This window comes from Centroberyx gerrardi, chromosome 9, assembly GCF_048128805.1.
Source record: "Centroberyx gerrardi isolate f3 chromosome 9, fCenGer3.hap1.cur.20231027, whole genome shotgun sequence".
In the NCBI taxonomy this organism is placed as follows: Eukaryota; Metazoa; Chordata; class Actinopteri; order Beryciformes; family Berycidae; genus Centroberyx; species Centroberyx gerrardi.
Window position 1 is genome coordinate 13,500,374 of NC_136005.1, and position 18,068 is coordinate 13,518,441.

At 42.2% G+C, this 18,068-nt stretch overlaps 1 protein-coding gene across 1 annotated transcript; it reads left to right on the forward strand.

Annotated features, from left to right (window-relative positions):
* The first annotated feature begins 8,337 nt into the window (after window positions 1-8,337).
* On the forward strand, window positions 8,338-15,755 carry rgmd (RGM domain family, member D). Its single transcript, XM_071908334.2, has 3 exons — window positions 8,338-8,509; window positions 11,671-12,182; window positions 14,127-15,755. Exons 1-3 carry the CDS (start codon window positions 8,416-8,418, stop codon window positions 14,838-14,840), a joined length of 1,320 nt encoding a protein of 439 aa, XP_071764435.1. The 5' UTR covers window positions 8,338-8,415; the 3' UTR covers window positions 14,841-15,755.
* Window positions 15,756-18,068: the final 2,313 nt, after the last annotated feature.

Below are 18,068 nucleotides of genomic sequence, written 5' to 3' on the forward strand. Positions count from 1 at the left end.
GTTGCTGCAATTTGGAGCCTTTGTCTTTAGAAAAAAAAGTGATCCATGTATCTCCATTCCATCTCACCATCATTGGTCTCTAACACTATTCTCTCGATGGGGCTGTTTATGAGCATCTGCGTGCCTGAGAGAGAGTTGGTGTGTGTATGTGTGTGCATGCGTATGTGTGTTTGTGTGTGTGAAAGAGAAAAGCGGCATGAGAGAGGGGATTATATGTAGAAATAGCAATGGATCAACTGAAACACAACATTGGCTTGATTTTTTAATTGCCTCTCCATCGGAATGAATGGCCGATGCAGCTGTCTATGTGAACAGCTGCCTGCCTAAAAAGAATGGACAGAACAGACTCTGGGAGGGAGAAAAGAACAATGCGGATGAATCATACTGTATGCGGCCTATGAGGTATTTTGCAATTTCACAAGTTTGAAAAATGCATGCAGGATTAAGCAGCACTTTTATTGGAAAATCACATCTGTTCCAAAGACCATTTCACAGGAAGCTTGCGAATATGCATTTTCCATGCTGTCTGGGCAATGCAGATGCGGTATGATGTATCATTGCAGAAAGGAAACTAAAGTAGCCGATAGTTTGTTTCTTTCATATCTCGCAAACTTTGTTATTGTGGAATTTCCAGGTTTACTATTCGCAGATTTACAACTGTGGAACTTGCAGGGGGTCTGAGAGATTTGCTAGAGTAGTCTGTGTGGATTTCCTGCAGAATGTTTGTCAGACTTGAACTAAGGACTGTTGTTTCTCTCTCTCTCTCTCTCTCTCTCTGCCCGAGGCCTTGTGGCTGGCTGCTCCACCATCTATAAATCACCAGGAACGCAAGTTTATCCTGGAGCAAGCGCGCTGAGACAGTCTGGCAAGGTTAATCACATTCACATCTCCTCAGCCTGTTTGAAACAGTCAACTGATAACCAAACACATTTTGTGGGGCATGATCACTCTTGTTTGTGAATGCTGTTCATATCATGCTTTAACAGTGAGTCTACACCACATGAAAGAACTGGATGAAGGTAAAGCTATGATCCTTCTGACTGTTTTGGTGATTGTTACCAAGTATAAACAGTGGTGTCTGGGGGATTTGAACAACAAAAATAAAACTAAAAAATGCAATAAAGAATTGCTGTAAGAGAGGAGAGAGAGGGGGGAAGAGGGAGAGAGGATAGTGGATGATGATAGACCGTAATAACAGACAGAGGTCTCATTCACTTTGCACAGCGCTACACATGCTCAGCTAACAATGGGGCCAATGGTCGTCTGCGCTCCTGTATCTTTCTGTCCGTCTGTTAGACGGACTTTTGGAGAATATGGATGCTGTCCAACTGTGACACATGGTGTCAAGCCAATGAATATCTATGACTATGAGTAAGTGTGCGTGGGTGTGTGTGCAAGTGTGCATGTTTTTGAATGTGTATGCATGTGAATGTGCTTCAGATTTTTTTTCCATTCTATTCTCTAGTCTTTTTTTCTCTCCTCACAAATGCCCTACCCAGATATGTAGGAATTAGGCCACATCGCTCACTACAAACCTACTCTAATCAAAGTGCCGATTCTTGAAACAGACAGCTGTTGTCATGTGCCTTAATTCCAATGGCTATCTGTCCCTGTGTAGCTGCCCAAGTACTTAGTTGGCCAGCTGAGGTTGTAGGGGAACGAGGGTTAACTGTGTCTGCCTATTTGAACTCCTATTTGAGCCGTGGTCCATTTCACAATACAGCATATATCACAAACACATAGATCTAAGGTAAGTTTCTTTTTTTCTCCTCTCTGGTAACAACCTGACATTCATACATGCCTGATGATGCTATTCAGGATTTCACAAAGAAAACAGTCGTCCATAGAAAAGTGGAGGACGGACTTTGAATGTTGTTTTCATTATGTAAAAATGGCAATCACAATTCTTGTCTTATGGTCAGCGTTAATACTTTTGGAGTCTTTTGGAGTGTCAATACGAGTCATAACAAACATAAAGCATGTCATTTTCAATCTTGGAAACTTGTTAAATATGTGTTGTGTAGAGTATGTCATGCATGGTCCCATATAACCACAGCTGAAAGGTTTGCCTTTTTCTATAGGGTAAATGTGAATGTAAGAAACATCTGTTGAAAAGTGAAGGAAAAAAAACAGGCATATCCATTTCCCAGCGCTTAGCACGGACTTTTCCCCACCTAACAGATCTGTGTTCAAAGCACTGCAGTCAGTCAATCAGGCTTGATTGGTAGACGTGTACATATTATAGCGTATGCTCTTCCCATGTTCATCCAGTTTTGACTTCCTTAAACCTACCCGTGCAGGAAGAACATTCTTTGAATGCCTTCTGGAGTAAAGTTTGGTTGATCAGAATGGCTAAATTTACATCCTGGTCTCATGAGTTATTGTCTATCCATCTATTCCTGGTTGAGGGCAGTTGTCTGGGTGGGCCGGGGCAGAAACGCTACCAACTGTCACGTTCTAACAAAAGGATGCTTAATCACACACGCATCCACAAGATTAAGCCTGGATCGTTCAAGTACAAAGGGCAAAAGATTTAGTGCATACCGACAAAACCTAAACCAGATTTGAAAATGTACTGAATTTAGCTAAAAGGTTTGGGAAAGGTCATCCAAACCCAAGCAACACATTAATTCCACGACCCTTAGAATGCCATAGCTTAATATAAAGAACTGTTCAAATCTATGGAAATGAGCAAAGGAAAGAAAAAAAATTGTTTCCCTAATGTCTTAACCACTAATGTTTGCTTAACGTTTACCCATCTGTGGATAGGTCCTGGATCAGTATCACTGCACTCAGTCAGAGGTTTACAGTTTATGTGGTTGACGGGGAACTCGCTCACTAACACAGATGGATGAACATGCAAACACAGAGAGGCAGAGAGAGAGGGAGAGAGAGAGAAAGAAAGACGGAGAGAGAGCATACATCTCTTATCTCTGTCGTAACCTGATGGAAAATGATTTAGAATTTTACATTCAGCATTTGGATAGCTGTGTTTAAAGGACTTTTTCTTGGGCAGTCCTTGCTTGATCACCACTTTACAATGTAATATAGTATATTGTCTTCATACAAACATGCCTTCACATCTACAGTTAAACCCTGAAGTATTACAAGCTTGAAAAATTGAGAAATGAGACTTTTGTGGTTATTGAGAATTAATTAGCGAGCCGCTTTAGGGGGAATTATCATTTCAATTCAGAGTGGAAAGAGAGTTGTCAGAAGTCATTACAAAGCAATTTGTTGCCTGTTTCTGTAATGCACCCTGGCTCAGGTGTCTAGGAGTGGGGAGTGGTGTCAAGAAAAAAGAGAGGAAAGGCCAGGCATGTTCAAACAAAGTTATGCATTGGAATAAGCACAAGCTGCTCAATGAGGCCATACATTTTGTCACTTGGGCTCTAGATGTTGAAAAACTTGCACAAAGTAATAAAAGGCAGAAAAAAACAGTTTATTTTCTGCTGAGGTGATAGTTTCAAGATTGGGGAGAGGTTTAACCCTCAACACACACACACACACACACACACACATACATAGGTAGGGCCCAGGTCGGAGGTCAAATGGCCCTGAACTCTCTCCCTTTAGGCTGAGGGGATCAGAGGTCCCTCTGTGTGCTGCTCTCCATTTATTTTACCCATCATCCCTCATCAGGCCAGGATGACCCTGTGACCCTGGAGCTAGGGTTACCTGTCAGTTGACTGTCTATTCATGAGCACAGGGCTTGACGCTGTGTCAACAACATTTGTTCTGTGAAAAAGAGGAGAGGGAGAAGAGAGGAGTTAGGTTCTGTGTTGTGAAGTTTGAAGCAATGAAGAGGGAAATGAGAATAAGTTAAATAGATTCAATGGGTTTTATATTCAGGTGAATTCACAGAAATCTGCTTTTTCGTCTCCTCCAGAAAAGAGACCTCAGTAGTGCAGGGCCCAGACTAGCACACTCTCTAAACAGATGATACACTTGTGTGATAATTCCTGTTTACTCAGAGACAAAGATCCAAAGGAGCATAGTAAACAGATGCCTGCATGGCTGCCTACTGAGGGGTGCCTAGAAAAACACTCGACAAGCCCCCCTCTGTGTGCTGTCAGGTATCAATCAGGGTCCCGTAAGTGGGATCCTTGAGTGGAGATGCTATCAGCGCCACCCCGTATACACTCACACCACAGTTTCCCTTATCTCTGCTGAGATAACATGCTCCCCCCCTCACAGCGAGAGGCTTGAACCAGGCACGCTCGCTTTCTGCATCTCTCTCTCTCTCTCTCTCTCTCTCTCTCTCTCTCTGTGTATCAGCTGTGTTTCAGGCCACTTCACTTTAGACAGGGGCCGTTAGAAAAAAGAGGGGAAAAAAACAGTCAATTTGCTCTGGTTCCTGTTTAAAATTCAATAAGTGTATCTCTTATATTACAACTGCGTGGTGCTGGTGGAGGCTGCAGAGGGCGCGTGCTCCTTCTGATCTCAATCTCTGATGTTATCAGGCTTTAGAAGCAACATGATACACGTCTCAGTTGACAAATCTAGATGGGCATGAAATTAAACAGAAATCAGAAGCATGAAACATCCCCGATTTCCTACAACTGCACTTTTATAATTTTATCAATATTTCTGGGAATACTTTCTAACTAAATTGTTTAAGTTTTATGGTCTCCCTGTTAATAGACAAGGAGAACAGATGGTTCAGGGTTCTGCAATTAAGCTGCTTTGTATTTACAAGTTAACAACTGCAGTGCAAACATTTGATAGACGATTACATAATTGATACATAATTAGATTAGATTTGAATGCAAAGTTGCCTTTTAAGTTTTATTGCCGTGAATAAAAGAGATGCATAAAATAATGTTACCTCAGCAGTTTCTAAACGTGTATATCTAACATGTGGCGGTGTACACACAGTATGTGACGTCAGTGTAGTTTTGCATTGTTTGAAAGGATCGAGATGAGGAGATGGTCCTGGACTGGCCCAGTTTTCGGGTTTCCTCCAGACCACAGCACGTTGGGCCTAATAACAAAAACAAGCATCCCGGTGTGGAGCTGGTCCCGCAGTGTGAGGACCTTAATGAGGAACATGTGGAGCTGCCCAGACACACAGTCAGAGGAAACCCAATCCCTCACTCCCTCTTTTTCTTCCCCCTTCCTCCTTCTTCCCAGCCCTCTTTCTCTCATTCTCTCTCTCTCACTCTCTCTCACTTTTTCTCGCTCTCTACATTTTCTTTCTCCTTCAGCACACTCCTAACCAATCTCTGGCATACCTATCTGAAAACTATCTTCTCTGTCTAATAATAAAAATACAAAAGTAGCTATCTATGGGACTTTTCTATAATCTATTATTTTTCAGAAGCCTGTCAGATCCGTTATTTCCTGTTTTCTTCACTCTTCAATCGAAAAATCCTCTATTTTTACATTTCTGTAGAAAATACCCAATTATACATTCAATCTCTCATTCTCCTTCTCGATTTTTTTTCATGTTAGTTTTCAAAGTTCTCTTTTACTTCTATTTCTCCTCAGGTTCTTACAGACTGACTCGCCGTGAGTTAAAGTCTGCTTGGAGGCAGACAGCTTATATCACTAGACTCATTTTTTTCCCCTATTGTATCAGAACAAGTGACCCAGTGTCAGGAGGAGAAATGTACTGGCCTCAGTCTCATGTTTTTACCTGATACATCCTAGTCCACCCACTCACTCTGTCCAACTTGTTCTAGAGGTGGAATATGCATATTTGCTGGGTCATGCAATGCAATATGCTCATAAGGAAAGACGGGAAGAAAGAGGTCTTTCTCCGCCCATCAAGCTTGACGGACCATCTAGGGAGTTTCTTTCATGTGAAGAATTCATCCTAACCGTCCACCTGGATCAATTAACTGTTTGCTTCACTGGGTTGTGTTTGAATGATGCCAAAGTCCCATCAGTTCCTCAGTGAGGAGCCTTAGCTCATTTGGTCATAGACAATTGACTATTGAGAGTAGTAGTATGATTCACGCCACAGCTTTGATTTTGTTGTCTCCAAATTAGATGTAGCACACATTTGCCATGCATGCTTCAGCTTGAAATTTCATCTTGCACACTATGCAACAGATGCATCTTTTGCCACTATGAAAGACATTTCTTGTATTGATTCTATTGAATCCAAAATTGACATATTTTGTTTTCTGTTGTCTTCACTCATTACAAAATGAACTAAACAACATGTTTTTTTCTCCCAGGCGATGTCACCAATTGAATCTGAAGACAAGCCCTGTAACAGGTGAGACATACCTGGCAGGAATTCATTTTAGTTTGGTGTATATTTGTACTATCAACAATACTTTGCCACACTGCGTCACTGCCCCATGTCCAGGTTATCATGGGGAATATTAAGTCTAACCTGTTTGGGGAATTTGAAATGTGACCATAAAGCACAACCATAAAGCAGATCAACCAACCAAGCCTCCAAAATTAGCTGAACAAACAGAGTAAGGTAGAGCCCTCTGGGGGGATAAACTTGGCACACTGGATCCAGTGTGACGGAGGCCCTTCTGGCAGCACAGAACAATCCAAACGTTCCACTTGGGTTGAGCTGTCTTCGTTTCCCCCTCCACTATATATATCAGCCCCACATCAACATGGGCCTGTGAAGACCTTTCACAAGACTGACAGGCCACCTGAATCACACAATTGTGTGGCCGGAGGAGCCAGCATGTGTATAGAAAAACCAGTGATCCAATAACTGTCTGGGTTCACTTCTCTCTCATAAAGTCAGGAGGGAGGTGCATAGCTACAACCCAAATGTTCCAGCTGTACCAATGCAAAGCTTTGAGTTTTAATCTAATTCTAGAAATTATGCCCACTATGACTGTTGATTTTCTTTATACCAATATTTTATTCAGTAATTGGCTGGTCCATTAAAATTCTTTATTCACATGGCACGAGAACCACAGAATGTGTCTCAGGCGAAGGCCGAAAGCAAGTGATTCTGTGTGCCTTGCAGATGGTCCGGCCTCACAGCAGCTGTGCAAATGAAAGACAGAGTGTCGTTTAAGGAGTGAGAGAGATGGAAAGTTGGCCACAAAAGGAAAAAGAGTAACATACAAGTTGCTAACTGAAAATGTAATGGAAAAAATAATAGCACACAGAGGTTTGCTGAGAGAAAATAATTCACTGGGAGTAATTTCTCTGAATTTTGAACGTGATAAAAACAGACAATGTCCATCTTTTGTTGGCAAGTCAAACTCCACTTAGTAACCAGAAAATAAGACTTAAGGAAACCTTTATTGACCTCAGATGTTAAAACTACCCAATGTGATGGAGGAAATCCCACATACATGCAACATTATGGGGTATCTCGAGATATACTCTCAGTTACAGTTATTTTTTCCATTACATTTTCAATTGTGAAGTTGCATGACACTCTCTTTTTTTCCCTATATATATATATATATATATATATATATATACAACATATATATACATATAGGGGCTCTATGGGTCACACTATAACTGTGCACATGCTACTACTACTACTACTACTAGCCTACTACTACTACCATTACTACTACTACTACTACTACTAATAATAATAATAATAATAATAAAAATAATAATAATAACATGGTAGTTATAATGTCCATTTCTAACTTCACAACATAGTGAGCACTTTATGCATTTGTCAGGTTCTATTTTTAAAATGTTTATGATCACCAAACTAATACAGCAGTGATAATCTATTAATTTGCACTCATACCACAATTGTTATTCAAACTCCATTATCCAAGCACCAAGTCTTAAGTGAGAAAACAACAGGTGAGAAAAGTAATGCCTTAACACTGAACACACACACACACACACACACACACACACATTGCAGGCCATTTGCTTTCAGCTTTGGGGGGGATCAAACAGGACAGTTGCCCCTCAGTGCTTTGTAGTGCAAAGAGTGAGTGCTGGGCATGAAGAGTTTAGTTACATTCTCTAATAGCCTGTTTCAGTTCTGCATGACAAAAGCTTGATTACTTGACACCTCTGAATATACTGAATGCCCATCGAAAAGCTGTTTCCCTTACGATTTCTAACCAACAGCATATCATATAGATAATCGATAGTTATAGAACTATTATAATGATAGGCCTTGCGATCCCTTAGTTATTGGTTTATCAGAGGAATAATTTCGCACAGTCTCCACTGATGTTGTAGGCACTTTCCATCGGCCTCATCCTGGTAATTGCCACTACATGTAAATATCAAGTGGTTAGTGAATAATTAGTCTTTCATTGGCCAACAATCACCTCTGGGCCCCGTCTACACTTTAGACCCCTCCCCCGTAGAGCCGCCCTGAAGACAGGGGCCCCTTTTGAATGACAGCGCTTGGGAAGGGAGACGAATTTTTGTCTGATTTCCCGCAGCCACAGCGTCGATGAGAAGCAGTCGAGGAACTCCATTCTAACTGAATGGATTGGTATGGGGAGAAGCGGACCTCCAAACTCGGCTAAGCGGCAGCTTTGGGACTGTATAACACTGACGATGGTTTTACTTTCGCTGCTGTTTCGACCAGGTAAGGCTTTTGTAATCCGTGCTCCTCCAGTCTGCATGCAAAACAGTTTCCCGCACCCTGGAATGGAGGTGGGGATGGGGGAAAAACAACTTTTTGTCTGGCGTTGTGTTGTGTCGAAGTCAAACTGATTCGCACTCTTGAAAGCTTTTGAACCCGTTTAGTTGCTGATGATTTGAGTTACGAGTGTTTGGTGTTTCTAGAAGAAGAACGGTCGCTGTGGTTTAAAATGATCCTGTCCAGTGTGGGACAAAGTAATGTCTTGTTGCCGAGTATCCAAGCCTCCAGCCGACACTGCAACACTTGTATCGCTAGCTGGCACGAGTTAACTTACTTTACGGACACTTTTTGACTACATTTGCCACACGTCCCGCACAACAGAACACCACTAAACACATTATCTCCAAACGCCAAACGGTTATCATGTGTTTACCAAACATAAATATAGCTGCGGTCAAGAGTTTTTACCAAGTTGGGTGAAGTTGAGGCTAAGCTCCCAGTTAGCATAGCTCGATAGCAACTGGCGTCCCGCAGTTATTCCAAAGAAAAGTAAACCGCTTGTTTTCACCAAAAAGTAAAGCTAAACGAACACAAAATGGTTATTTTTTTAATATCTGAGTCACGACTGCAGTGATTACAACCGACCTTGACTGTTTTGGTAGTTGGTGAGTTAAAGTCGTCCACGGTGTTTTCCCTAATTCATGCTTCATTTGTTAGCTACCATGCATGGGGGTCCAACTTTTCGGCCTCTGAACGTGTTGAGTTCTTCTCTCCAAGCCACAGCTACATGCAGGAGCATGTTTTGTTTGGATTGTTTAGTGATTTAATACTTTGTTGCCAAATCGTGAGGTCTACACCGGTGTTTCCCAATGTTTTTTTATGTCAAGGACACCTAAAGTTTACAGTTTAACCACATTTGATGAGATTTTGCCCTAGAGAACCCCATCTGAGGAAGTTTTTTTCAACTAGTTATTATCTGCTGTAACTGTTTATACTGTAGGTGTTGAGGGGGTCAGTGCAACCTATCATCAAAATAGTCATCTGTATACATTTTCTTATTGTGCTAACCTCTGGGGAGTGAAACAGTAGTGAAATAAAACTCTGCCTCACATGCTGGGGACCCCCCGGAGGCCCCTTGAGGACCCCTGGAGGTCCCCGGACCCCACTCTGGGAACCATTAGCGCAGACCCACATTGTTATGGAACTTTGTAACAACTTGTTGAAGTTAAGGAAAATGGTGTCATGGTTGAAATATGCAAAGAATAAAGCCCCAGTTGCTAAAATGTCATAAATGTTGGGTAAAATGACGTAGTCTTATTTATAAAAAAAAAAAAAAAAAAAAAAAAAAGTCCTGTGTCCAAAAAGTTTGCAGTTATGCAGTGTCAAATGATTGTAATTTAATTTATACAAACCCACCACATCTCTGTACCATCATAGGTGATGAATCAGCTTAATTTGAGCTTGGAACAATATGATGGTGCTTTCAATCCTGTATTATAATCGTTTTGAGCTGGCCCTGGCCCCAGCTAGTCGCACCTGGCTGTGTTGTGGGGAAAAAAGTGAATATTTAATGGCTGTCAAACTGTTACAGTCTAACTGCAGCCTATGGTGTTTATCCAAAGATAAGGCCTCAAGCCAGACAAATACAGCATCTCTCTCTCCATCCTTTCTGTCAAACATTTAAAACTATAATATGCCAATGCCAGTGTTTTTTGTGTGGGCTATTTGCCTTCCCACTTTGGTTATTTCATGTTTCCCCACGTGGCCCTCGCATTTGTTGGTAGCCTACTAAGTGGCAGAACATAAAGACCCTTTAGGGAGATGCATGGTTGTTGATGGCTGTGTAGGCAGTGATTGTCAAAAAGTGTCAATCAAAGCAGACTCGGGTGACCTTGCTGCTAGATGGGGGAGGCCTGGTGGAATTCAGAGGAGGGGTGTAAAATGCCTCTAACTTGACCTCTCACACTCCATCTCAGTTTTATCAGGGCTCATTTTGAAGTGCAGAGACTGTGAGATGCATTCATCATTTGTCATGCCCCCACAATACCATCCACAGTGTAGACCTATGTGAAGGGGGAAGAAATGGTGTGAAAGATTCTCATGCAGCCAGATTTATATCTCCATGCTTATCTTGCTGCCTTTGTCCAGACTGTTTGGAGATTAGATAGAGCATACAAGTAAACAGAAAAGCAGTCACATGTAATTGAATCCCAGTCGTGTAGTAAAAGTGATGTATGTGGATGCTGCCTGATGTTGAGCTGTTTTCTGTTTGAAATGGCAAACGGATACCAACATGCAGCAGAAGTTAATATCCTACCATTCTGTGTGTTGGACATCACACCTTAAAACAATCCAAAGATGAAATAAAATTGATTAATCTCCCCACTTCTATTTCCCACAGAAGAAGTCATAGCTCTATATTTTGCTTGATAATAAATGTCCCACTTCTGAGTCATAACTTCACAGGAAGTCCAGAATTTAGGCTACACCACACAAATATCCTGTGCTGTGCCTTGCTGCCCCCCACCCCCACCCCTCTTAGCTAGCAGTTTGGACCCTGAGTCGCTGAACAAGCATGGCTCTTTGTGATATTCCTCTTGGGTCTGAAGTTAGCTGCCTCCATACGCTGAGCCATGCCGTGCCATGCAGTGTAGCTTAATGGACTTCTATTGCCTCAGCAACAGCCAAACCACATTCAACACCCTTAGGCAAACTACACAGGTTGGTTTCCTCCTACAGTGAGGCTGTATGCTATTTCTATGAGGGCTAGTTGGGGGAAATAAGTTTTGACTGACTCTGTAGCACAGTGTGGGATCATGGCCTTGTGGGCTCACCTATGTGGATTTTAATGGCTCTCCTGATTGAGGTAAACTAGATGGGGGGGGGGGGAGTTTTGACTCTGCTGCCTCATGTACTGTGCTTGGGAAATGTATCCTTATTCTTAAACAGCAAGTGGATTATAAGATACTTATTATGGGTAAACATTTTTTAAAAACTCCAGATTTGTGAGGGAGGTTACTGATGCAAAACAAGCAAAGAAGACAGATTTTTAACACATTTCAAACCTGCCTCTTAATAGCTATTTTCACCATATTAATTATCTGTTAATGATTTCATAATTTTACATGGAAAATGCCTATAATCGTAATCTTTTTGCTTTTCAGCTCACTGCCAGCAGTGTCGAATCCAGCGCTGCAATGCGGAGTACGTGGCTTCTACCTCGCCCTCTAGTGGTCTGCAGGAAGACATGCCTCTGGACGTGGACTACTGCATCGCCCTGCGGGCCTACGCTCTGTGCACCCGGCGCACGGCACGCAGTTGTAGGGGCGACCTGGTCTACCACTCGGCCGTCTTCCGCATTAAGGAGCTATTCTCTCAGCATAACTGCTCCAGCGACGGGCCCACCTCCTCCGCCAAGGTCCCCAGCACATCTCGACCCGCCGTGTCCGAGCTGTGCGACTACGAGAGTCGGGTTCTGGTGTCGGGCCCGGCCGGCCAGCAGAAGAAATACGCCCACTGTGGATTATTCGGAGACCCCCACTTACGGACTTTCCGGGATGAGTTTCAGACCTGCAAGGTGGAAGGGGCGTGGCCTCTGATCGATAACCGCTTCCTGTCGGTGCAGGTGACCAACGTGCCAGTTGTCCTAGGCTCCAGTGCCACGGCAACCAGCAAGGTAAGGATGGGTTCAGAGGGTCGTGCAGAGCTGGTCACCTTCCACACAATGAAACAGAACTGCGCAGCACAACGTATCCCTATATAGTGCTCTTTTGGCTTAAAGTTTTGTCACACTCAGTGGTCAGGTATGGCATTAGCAGTGTTAAAATCATGACTTCATTGTTAGGGTTAGCCATTTATACCCATATTAGGAATCAACATTCTGGACACTGTAGAATTGGATATGTAGGCTGTGTAACTCATGGCATACACGAGCAGGCAATTTTTGAGTCCTAACTTGTTAGCTGAAGTATTGTCATGAAGTATTGAAACATTTGAAGTTAATAGTCAGTCCATGGTGCCTCTGCAGCCTCTAGCATTCCTCCTGTCTTGCAGCTCTTTCAGATCTATGAGGAGAGGAGAGGAGGGAGTCCTTGAGTGGTGTTGAATCACAGACATGCTTGAGCGCTTTACCTTTAACACATGGGTGGTCATATGGTAGTGATTAACGCTCGCTCAAACATTTTCCTCCACCACCACGATCTGGAATGTTTTTTTCACCCCTCTGGTCAAATAATTAACTGGGCCCTTTTTGTGTAAATATGGAATAATGTGGAAAAATAAAAGAATAATTGGACAGCAGCAGCAAGGCTTTTTTTGATCCCACTAATTAAATCAGCTGGTCTTTAGTGCTTTCAATTTCATTGTAGAAACTATCATCATATCTTTATCTCTATTAGGTACTCAAACTTAGCTTGGTATGTAAAACTACTAAGGAGATACTAGGCTTATAAAGCTCTTTTGTAATAATAATTCTGTCCTTGGATAGATAATAAATGGATTTATTTTTTAGCCCCATAATTTTTATTGATGATATCACTGATTTTCCTAAACTAGCTGATTTTAATTTAAATTCTCACCTCTCCCTTTTAGAAAATAAGGAATCTGCTTGGCCCATGCAAACAAACTGTGCAACATTGCATAAAATTGCTTTGAAGTAGGCTACACATCCGAGAGCGCCGGGATTTCAGAACAAACATTCAAAGGAATTTCCAGTGTGTTCTGGGTGGGGAGACTCATGCAAACCTGTAGTCTGGGTATGCCTGTGCCAGTACCCGCATGCCCCCACCGTGCTTTCGGAGTTGTTTTCAACTGTCAGACATAAGACAGGAAATCGTCCATCAAATACAGTATCCCCGTAACTGTAAACTTAACCACAGCCACCGCTTTGTCAAGTAGCTTTGAAGAAGTAGAGGTTAGGCCCCAATTTTTCAAATCTCGGCTGGAATACAAATTGAAGTCACTCATTGAGCAGGCATTGAACAGTGCCGGCGTACTAAAAGAGATTGAAGATTTATGGAGTCTTGAGGCATGGAGACAGTTGTCTGTGTGTTTGATCCTACATTCATGGAACAATGCCAGAGTTATTGCCATCATTTCTGGCATTATTAGTAATTTGTTGTAGGTAAGAATGGATAGGCGATGGTGAATGCCGCACATTTGTGGGTACTTTGCGGTTCATTTGAGCTCTATGTGTTTGGTTGATACATTCCAGTGGACCATTGACAGCAGTTCTTGAACGGTCTTCTGTATGTATGCATTTATTGCCATCAGATTACACCAGAAAGTAAATGACTGTCAGTCAACTAGAAAAAAAGCCCAGTGTGGACTTTAAAATCCCGAACACCTAGTAATATTTCCCCATCTCTGAGCCCCTTTCACAGGCTGTTGAAATGTTTGGTCTCCTGCTGCCACCCTGTGGCTTTAAATTGCACTACTCCTACTTGGGACTCTATAGGGGATCTCTTCAATTATTTGTAGTATTAAGTTGCATTTAAGCAAAGAAGTGACATACTAGCTCATTTAGCAGTATCAAACTTTAAAGTAAAATGAACATATGCTGTATTGCAAAGTCATTTAAACCATGAATTAACACTGCTCTCATGTTTCCCTGCTGCTTCAGATCACAGTGATCTTCAAGTCCTACCACGGCTGTACAGATCAGAAGGTGTACCAGGCCACCACTGAAGACCTGCCCATGGCCTTTCAAGATGGGACGCGCAGTGGCGGCGAGAGCGGCAGTCTGATGATCGTGGAGCGGGGCGGCTCCGGAGCGGGCCGGCAGGTGAAGATCCAGGCCCGCTATATCGGCACGTCCATCATCGTGCGGCGCGTGGGCAGCTACCTGACCTTTGCTATCCGCATGCCAGAGGACACCCTGGACTTCTCGGAGGACAATGGCGGGCTGCAGCTTTGCTTGCACGGCTGTCCGCGCAACGAGCTCATCAAAGAGCACACGCTGGGCCGTCAGAGCCAGCACCCCCGCCTGCCCGGCCCGGGGCAGGGCACCAACACGGAGCTGGGTCCCCTGCGTCCCCCTCACCAGATCTATACGGTGGAGCGGGCCACGGCCAAGTGCAGGGAGACTCTACAGGTGGAGGACGTGTACTTCCAGTCCTGTGTGTTTGACTTACTGACCACAGGAGACCCTGAGTTCTCCATGGCAGCCTACGGCGCTCTGGAGGATTTAAAGGCTCTGCCTCCCAGTAAACTGAAGCAGAATTCCCCAAGGACTCCTCGTCTTTACAACCACGGGGTGTCACACACGCTGGCCACAGCAGCAGTCAGCACCCACTCCCTGCTCCCACTCCTACTCCTCATTCTGCTGCTTTTGTAAAAAAAAAAAAAAAAAAAAAAAGAGAGAAACATGGAAACAAACACAAAGTGGAAGCATTACCAGCTTGAGGAAAGAGTGACCTAGAGCTCAGACATTATACATATATATATAAATATATATATTATTTTTTTGTATTTTTGGCATTTGTGAATGTTGTGGTCTTTTCCTGTTTTTGTCATTTGAAGGATTTAGCACTCATAAAAGATGCCATTTTCTCCACCACCCCTGCATTTTCTGTGGATTCATACATAGGCCACTTGTATTCAGGAGAAACCTGAATACATGCAATCATGTGGCATTGATTTGGGGGTTAGGTACAAAATGCTCACTCTATTTTCACAAACTTCCTGCAAATTGGATTAAAACACATAAACAGAGTCTTTAAAAATGTGAAACTCATAGCATGATTGTCTGTGCTGACCTCAAGGCAGCTAATCAGATTTTTTGTAAATAAATAAAGTAAATGGTTTCATTATGTAAGGAGTTACATGTTGAAAATGGTCTTTTGTTTGTGCAGAGATTTCTCTTTGGTTATTAGATCCTGTATAATCCAGTAATATCATTAGCACTTAATGGTTTTAACACTCCAAGTTCGGTTTATTTCAATGTTTTCTGAAATTGGCATGCTAATTACACAGGATCCAACAACTGTATGTAAAAACTACCTATCCATGATGTGTTGGTGTGATATTCTTAACAGTTCTCTATATTCAAGTTTGACATTTTGATCGCTTCAGTGAAACACTCCCTCTTCAAGCTGCTTGGCTTCCAGTTTTAATGGTACAAAAAAAACAAATCTCTATATAATAATATATTGAAAGAGTGTATATATGTGTTTTATATTGTGTACATTTGCCTGTGTATAGACGTTTTAACTGTAATATGTTTTACATTTGTTGTGATTAGTTAGGTTATTTTGAGTTCTTGTAAGAAAAGTAAACTAATATGTGTTGTACTGTATATGAAATTTTCTGTATTAAAGTGTCGGACACTCCTGACAATGCTTTGTGTTTCCTCTTTATTTCATCATTGTCCATAGTATTGTGTTAAGTTGATGAATAGATATCTAGACAATGTCAGTAGATTCATTCATGTCCTATCAGTTGTATTCAAGGGTTGAATGGCGTCCAATTATATAGCTGTGCTATGTTTTTGTACCACTATAATTCATGCTAAATAACTACACTCCAAGGTTTTCCATCACCTTGCGCGCTCCTCAAAACCAGGAGTTATGAATTATGTTGCAATATGTGTCATTGTTCTTTGTTTAAGACCTCAGATTTCTAAAAAAGTCATCAACATCAGCACATAAAGCATAATGGCGAAAAAATTAAAATGACCAACAATGAATAATGTGTCTGGTACGATGGCAGTGTTTTCTAAAACCTGCTTGTAAGACCAGCTCTGTCCTGGTAGGGTCCTCAGTCCATGAGGGTTGACGACTCGTAGTAAAAAGACAGTTTGGACAAGCTGGCTGTGTAGCTGTAGGGATCCACAGTATGTTCTCAGTCCCCTGTGTAAATGTTACCTCTCAGTGCTGAGCTGGCTGCTGGCTTTGCTTTTGTCTGCCAGAGAACTGCAGGGCTCCAAATAGGATTTAGTCTGTGGTCTGAATCGACAACAACAGCATATAGGGTACTGATGTTGGTGCTCTATATGAACACTGTACGTGGCTGTGATCAGACACAGGGATGGGATCCGTTTATTTTGATTTACATCCAAAAATGTATATAAAAAGGTTTTTGCATCCCATCTATGAGAACGTTATTGAGAATAAATGCTCTATAACTAGTGAATTGTAGGTTTAGTTTATATTTTGAATTGAGTAGAAGGTAATTTGATCCTAACCCTCGTCAGAGACTACATGCAAGGGCTAGGTTTTATTCTTTCACTTGGTCACCTCTTCATCTCTCTCTTCGTCACACACATTCAATCATAGTCGCTCGCTCACTCACTCACTCGCTCGCTCAATCTCTCCATGTCCCATTTCTTCAAATAAAGACGGCACTCCGGCTAGCTGCATGGTTTGGGAGATGGCCGATGACGGTGATGAAATGTGCCACTGTTTTTACCCACACTTACCATTACATGTTTAGCACGTTCCAGATGGCCTAAATCAAGTCTTCTTTGGGTGACTGTGCTTCATCACCCTTATTCCCAATATCAGGAGGAGGGGAGAGAGAGAGAGAGATGGAGAGGGAAAAAGGGAGGGAGGGAGGTAATTGTGGATGGTGGTAAAAACTGTCACTTGCAATCTTGTCTTGGGAAGGCAGCAGAGGGCCGGCAAGCGCTAGTTAACACGTTGACGGGTATATGGCTTCAATTGGGCCTTTTAATGGTTGTGTTTCTATACGGCCCGACTGTCTTGGCATTTACGACATTCGTCAAACCTCTCTCCCTTAAGCTTATCATTTTTCATCTCCTAAATACATGGCAATTATTCTCAATGTGTGTTTGCAGTTAAATTGTAAACTGTGTGTGTGTGAGTGCGTGTGTCCTTCCATTTGCCTTATAATTTTAAACAAAGCTAAAGCGCTCCAGGCCCTGTCTTGATTCATGTCATCTTTTGAGATGCAGTCATCTGACAGCGCTGTCAGGCAGCAACAGCTAGCCTTATGTAACCCCAATGTGAGAGTGGCTTCTGAATCTGTTGAAAGGGGTTGAGCCTTTTGACAACTTGTGAACATTTGAATTAGAGTCGAGTGAAGTTCCTTTCATGATTTTTTTGTAGGTTGAGATTCAAAACCTTTTTTCTCTCTTTTTCCCAAATCGGAGTGGAAGAATATTTTAAAATAGTGTGAATATTTCATAGACTAGTATCCATGTATTAGCATGGAGGATGTACCATGATGTTTGCAGACAGCCGCTCAAGCCTGTATGGATCGCCCATCCACCCTCTTTGAGCCATCCTGTCTTGACTTTCCCCTGTAAACAAGGACAATTACCAAGCTAATGAGTTGAGAAAAAACTGCTTGAGTGATTGATACTCTCAATGGGGAAATTAATTTGATATTAATAGAGCACTTGGCAAGATAAATAGATAGTGGTGTGTGAGTCCTCTCCTTGATTGATAATAGCTAGATTGATGGCTGTCTTAATGCAAGGTGTTCCTTAGACGTAAATGAGGTGGCCTTGATAAGGATACTCTTTTTTTTATTACAAGAGGATCAAGTGTTCCGGATATCTGCTCTAAGTTTTAAAGTGTTATGGTGCTTAAAATTACTTGGA

Bases quoted from the DNA above. Each gene is read 5' to 3' on its own strand.
- rgmd (XM_071908334.2), top strand. From the start codon at position 8,416: ATGGGGAGAAGCGGACCTCCAAACTCGGCTAAGCGGCAGCTTTGGGAC. The intron at 8,510-11,670 runs GTAAGGCTTTTG...TTTGCTTTTCAG, and splicing joins TTCGCTGCTGTTTCGACCAG to CTCACTGCCAGCAGTGTCGA. The intron at 12,183-14,126 runs GTAAGGATGGGT...CTGCTGCTTCAG, and splicing joins GTGCCACGGCAACCAGCAAG to ATCACAGTGATCTTCAAGTC.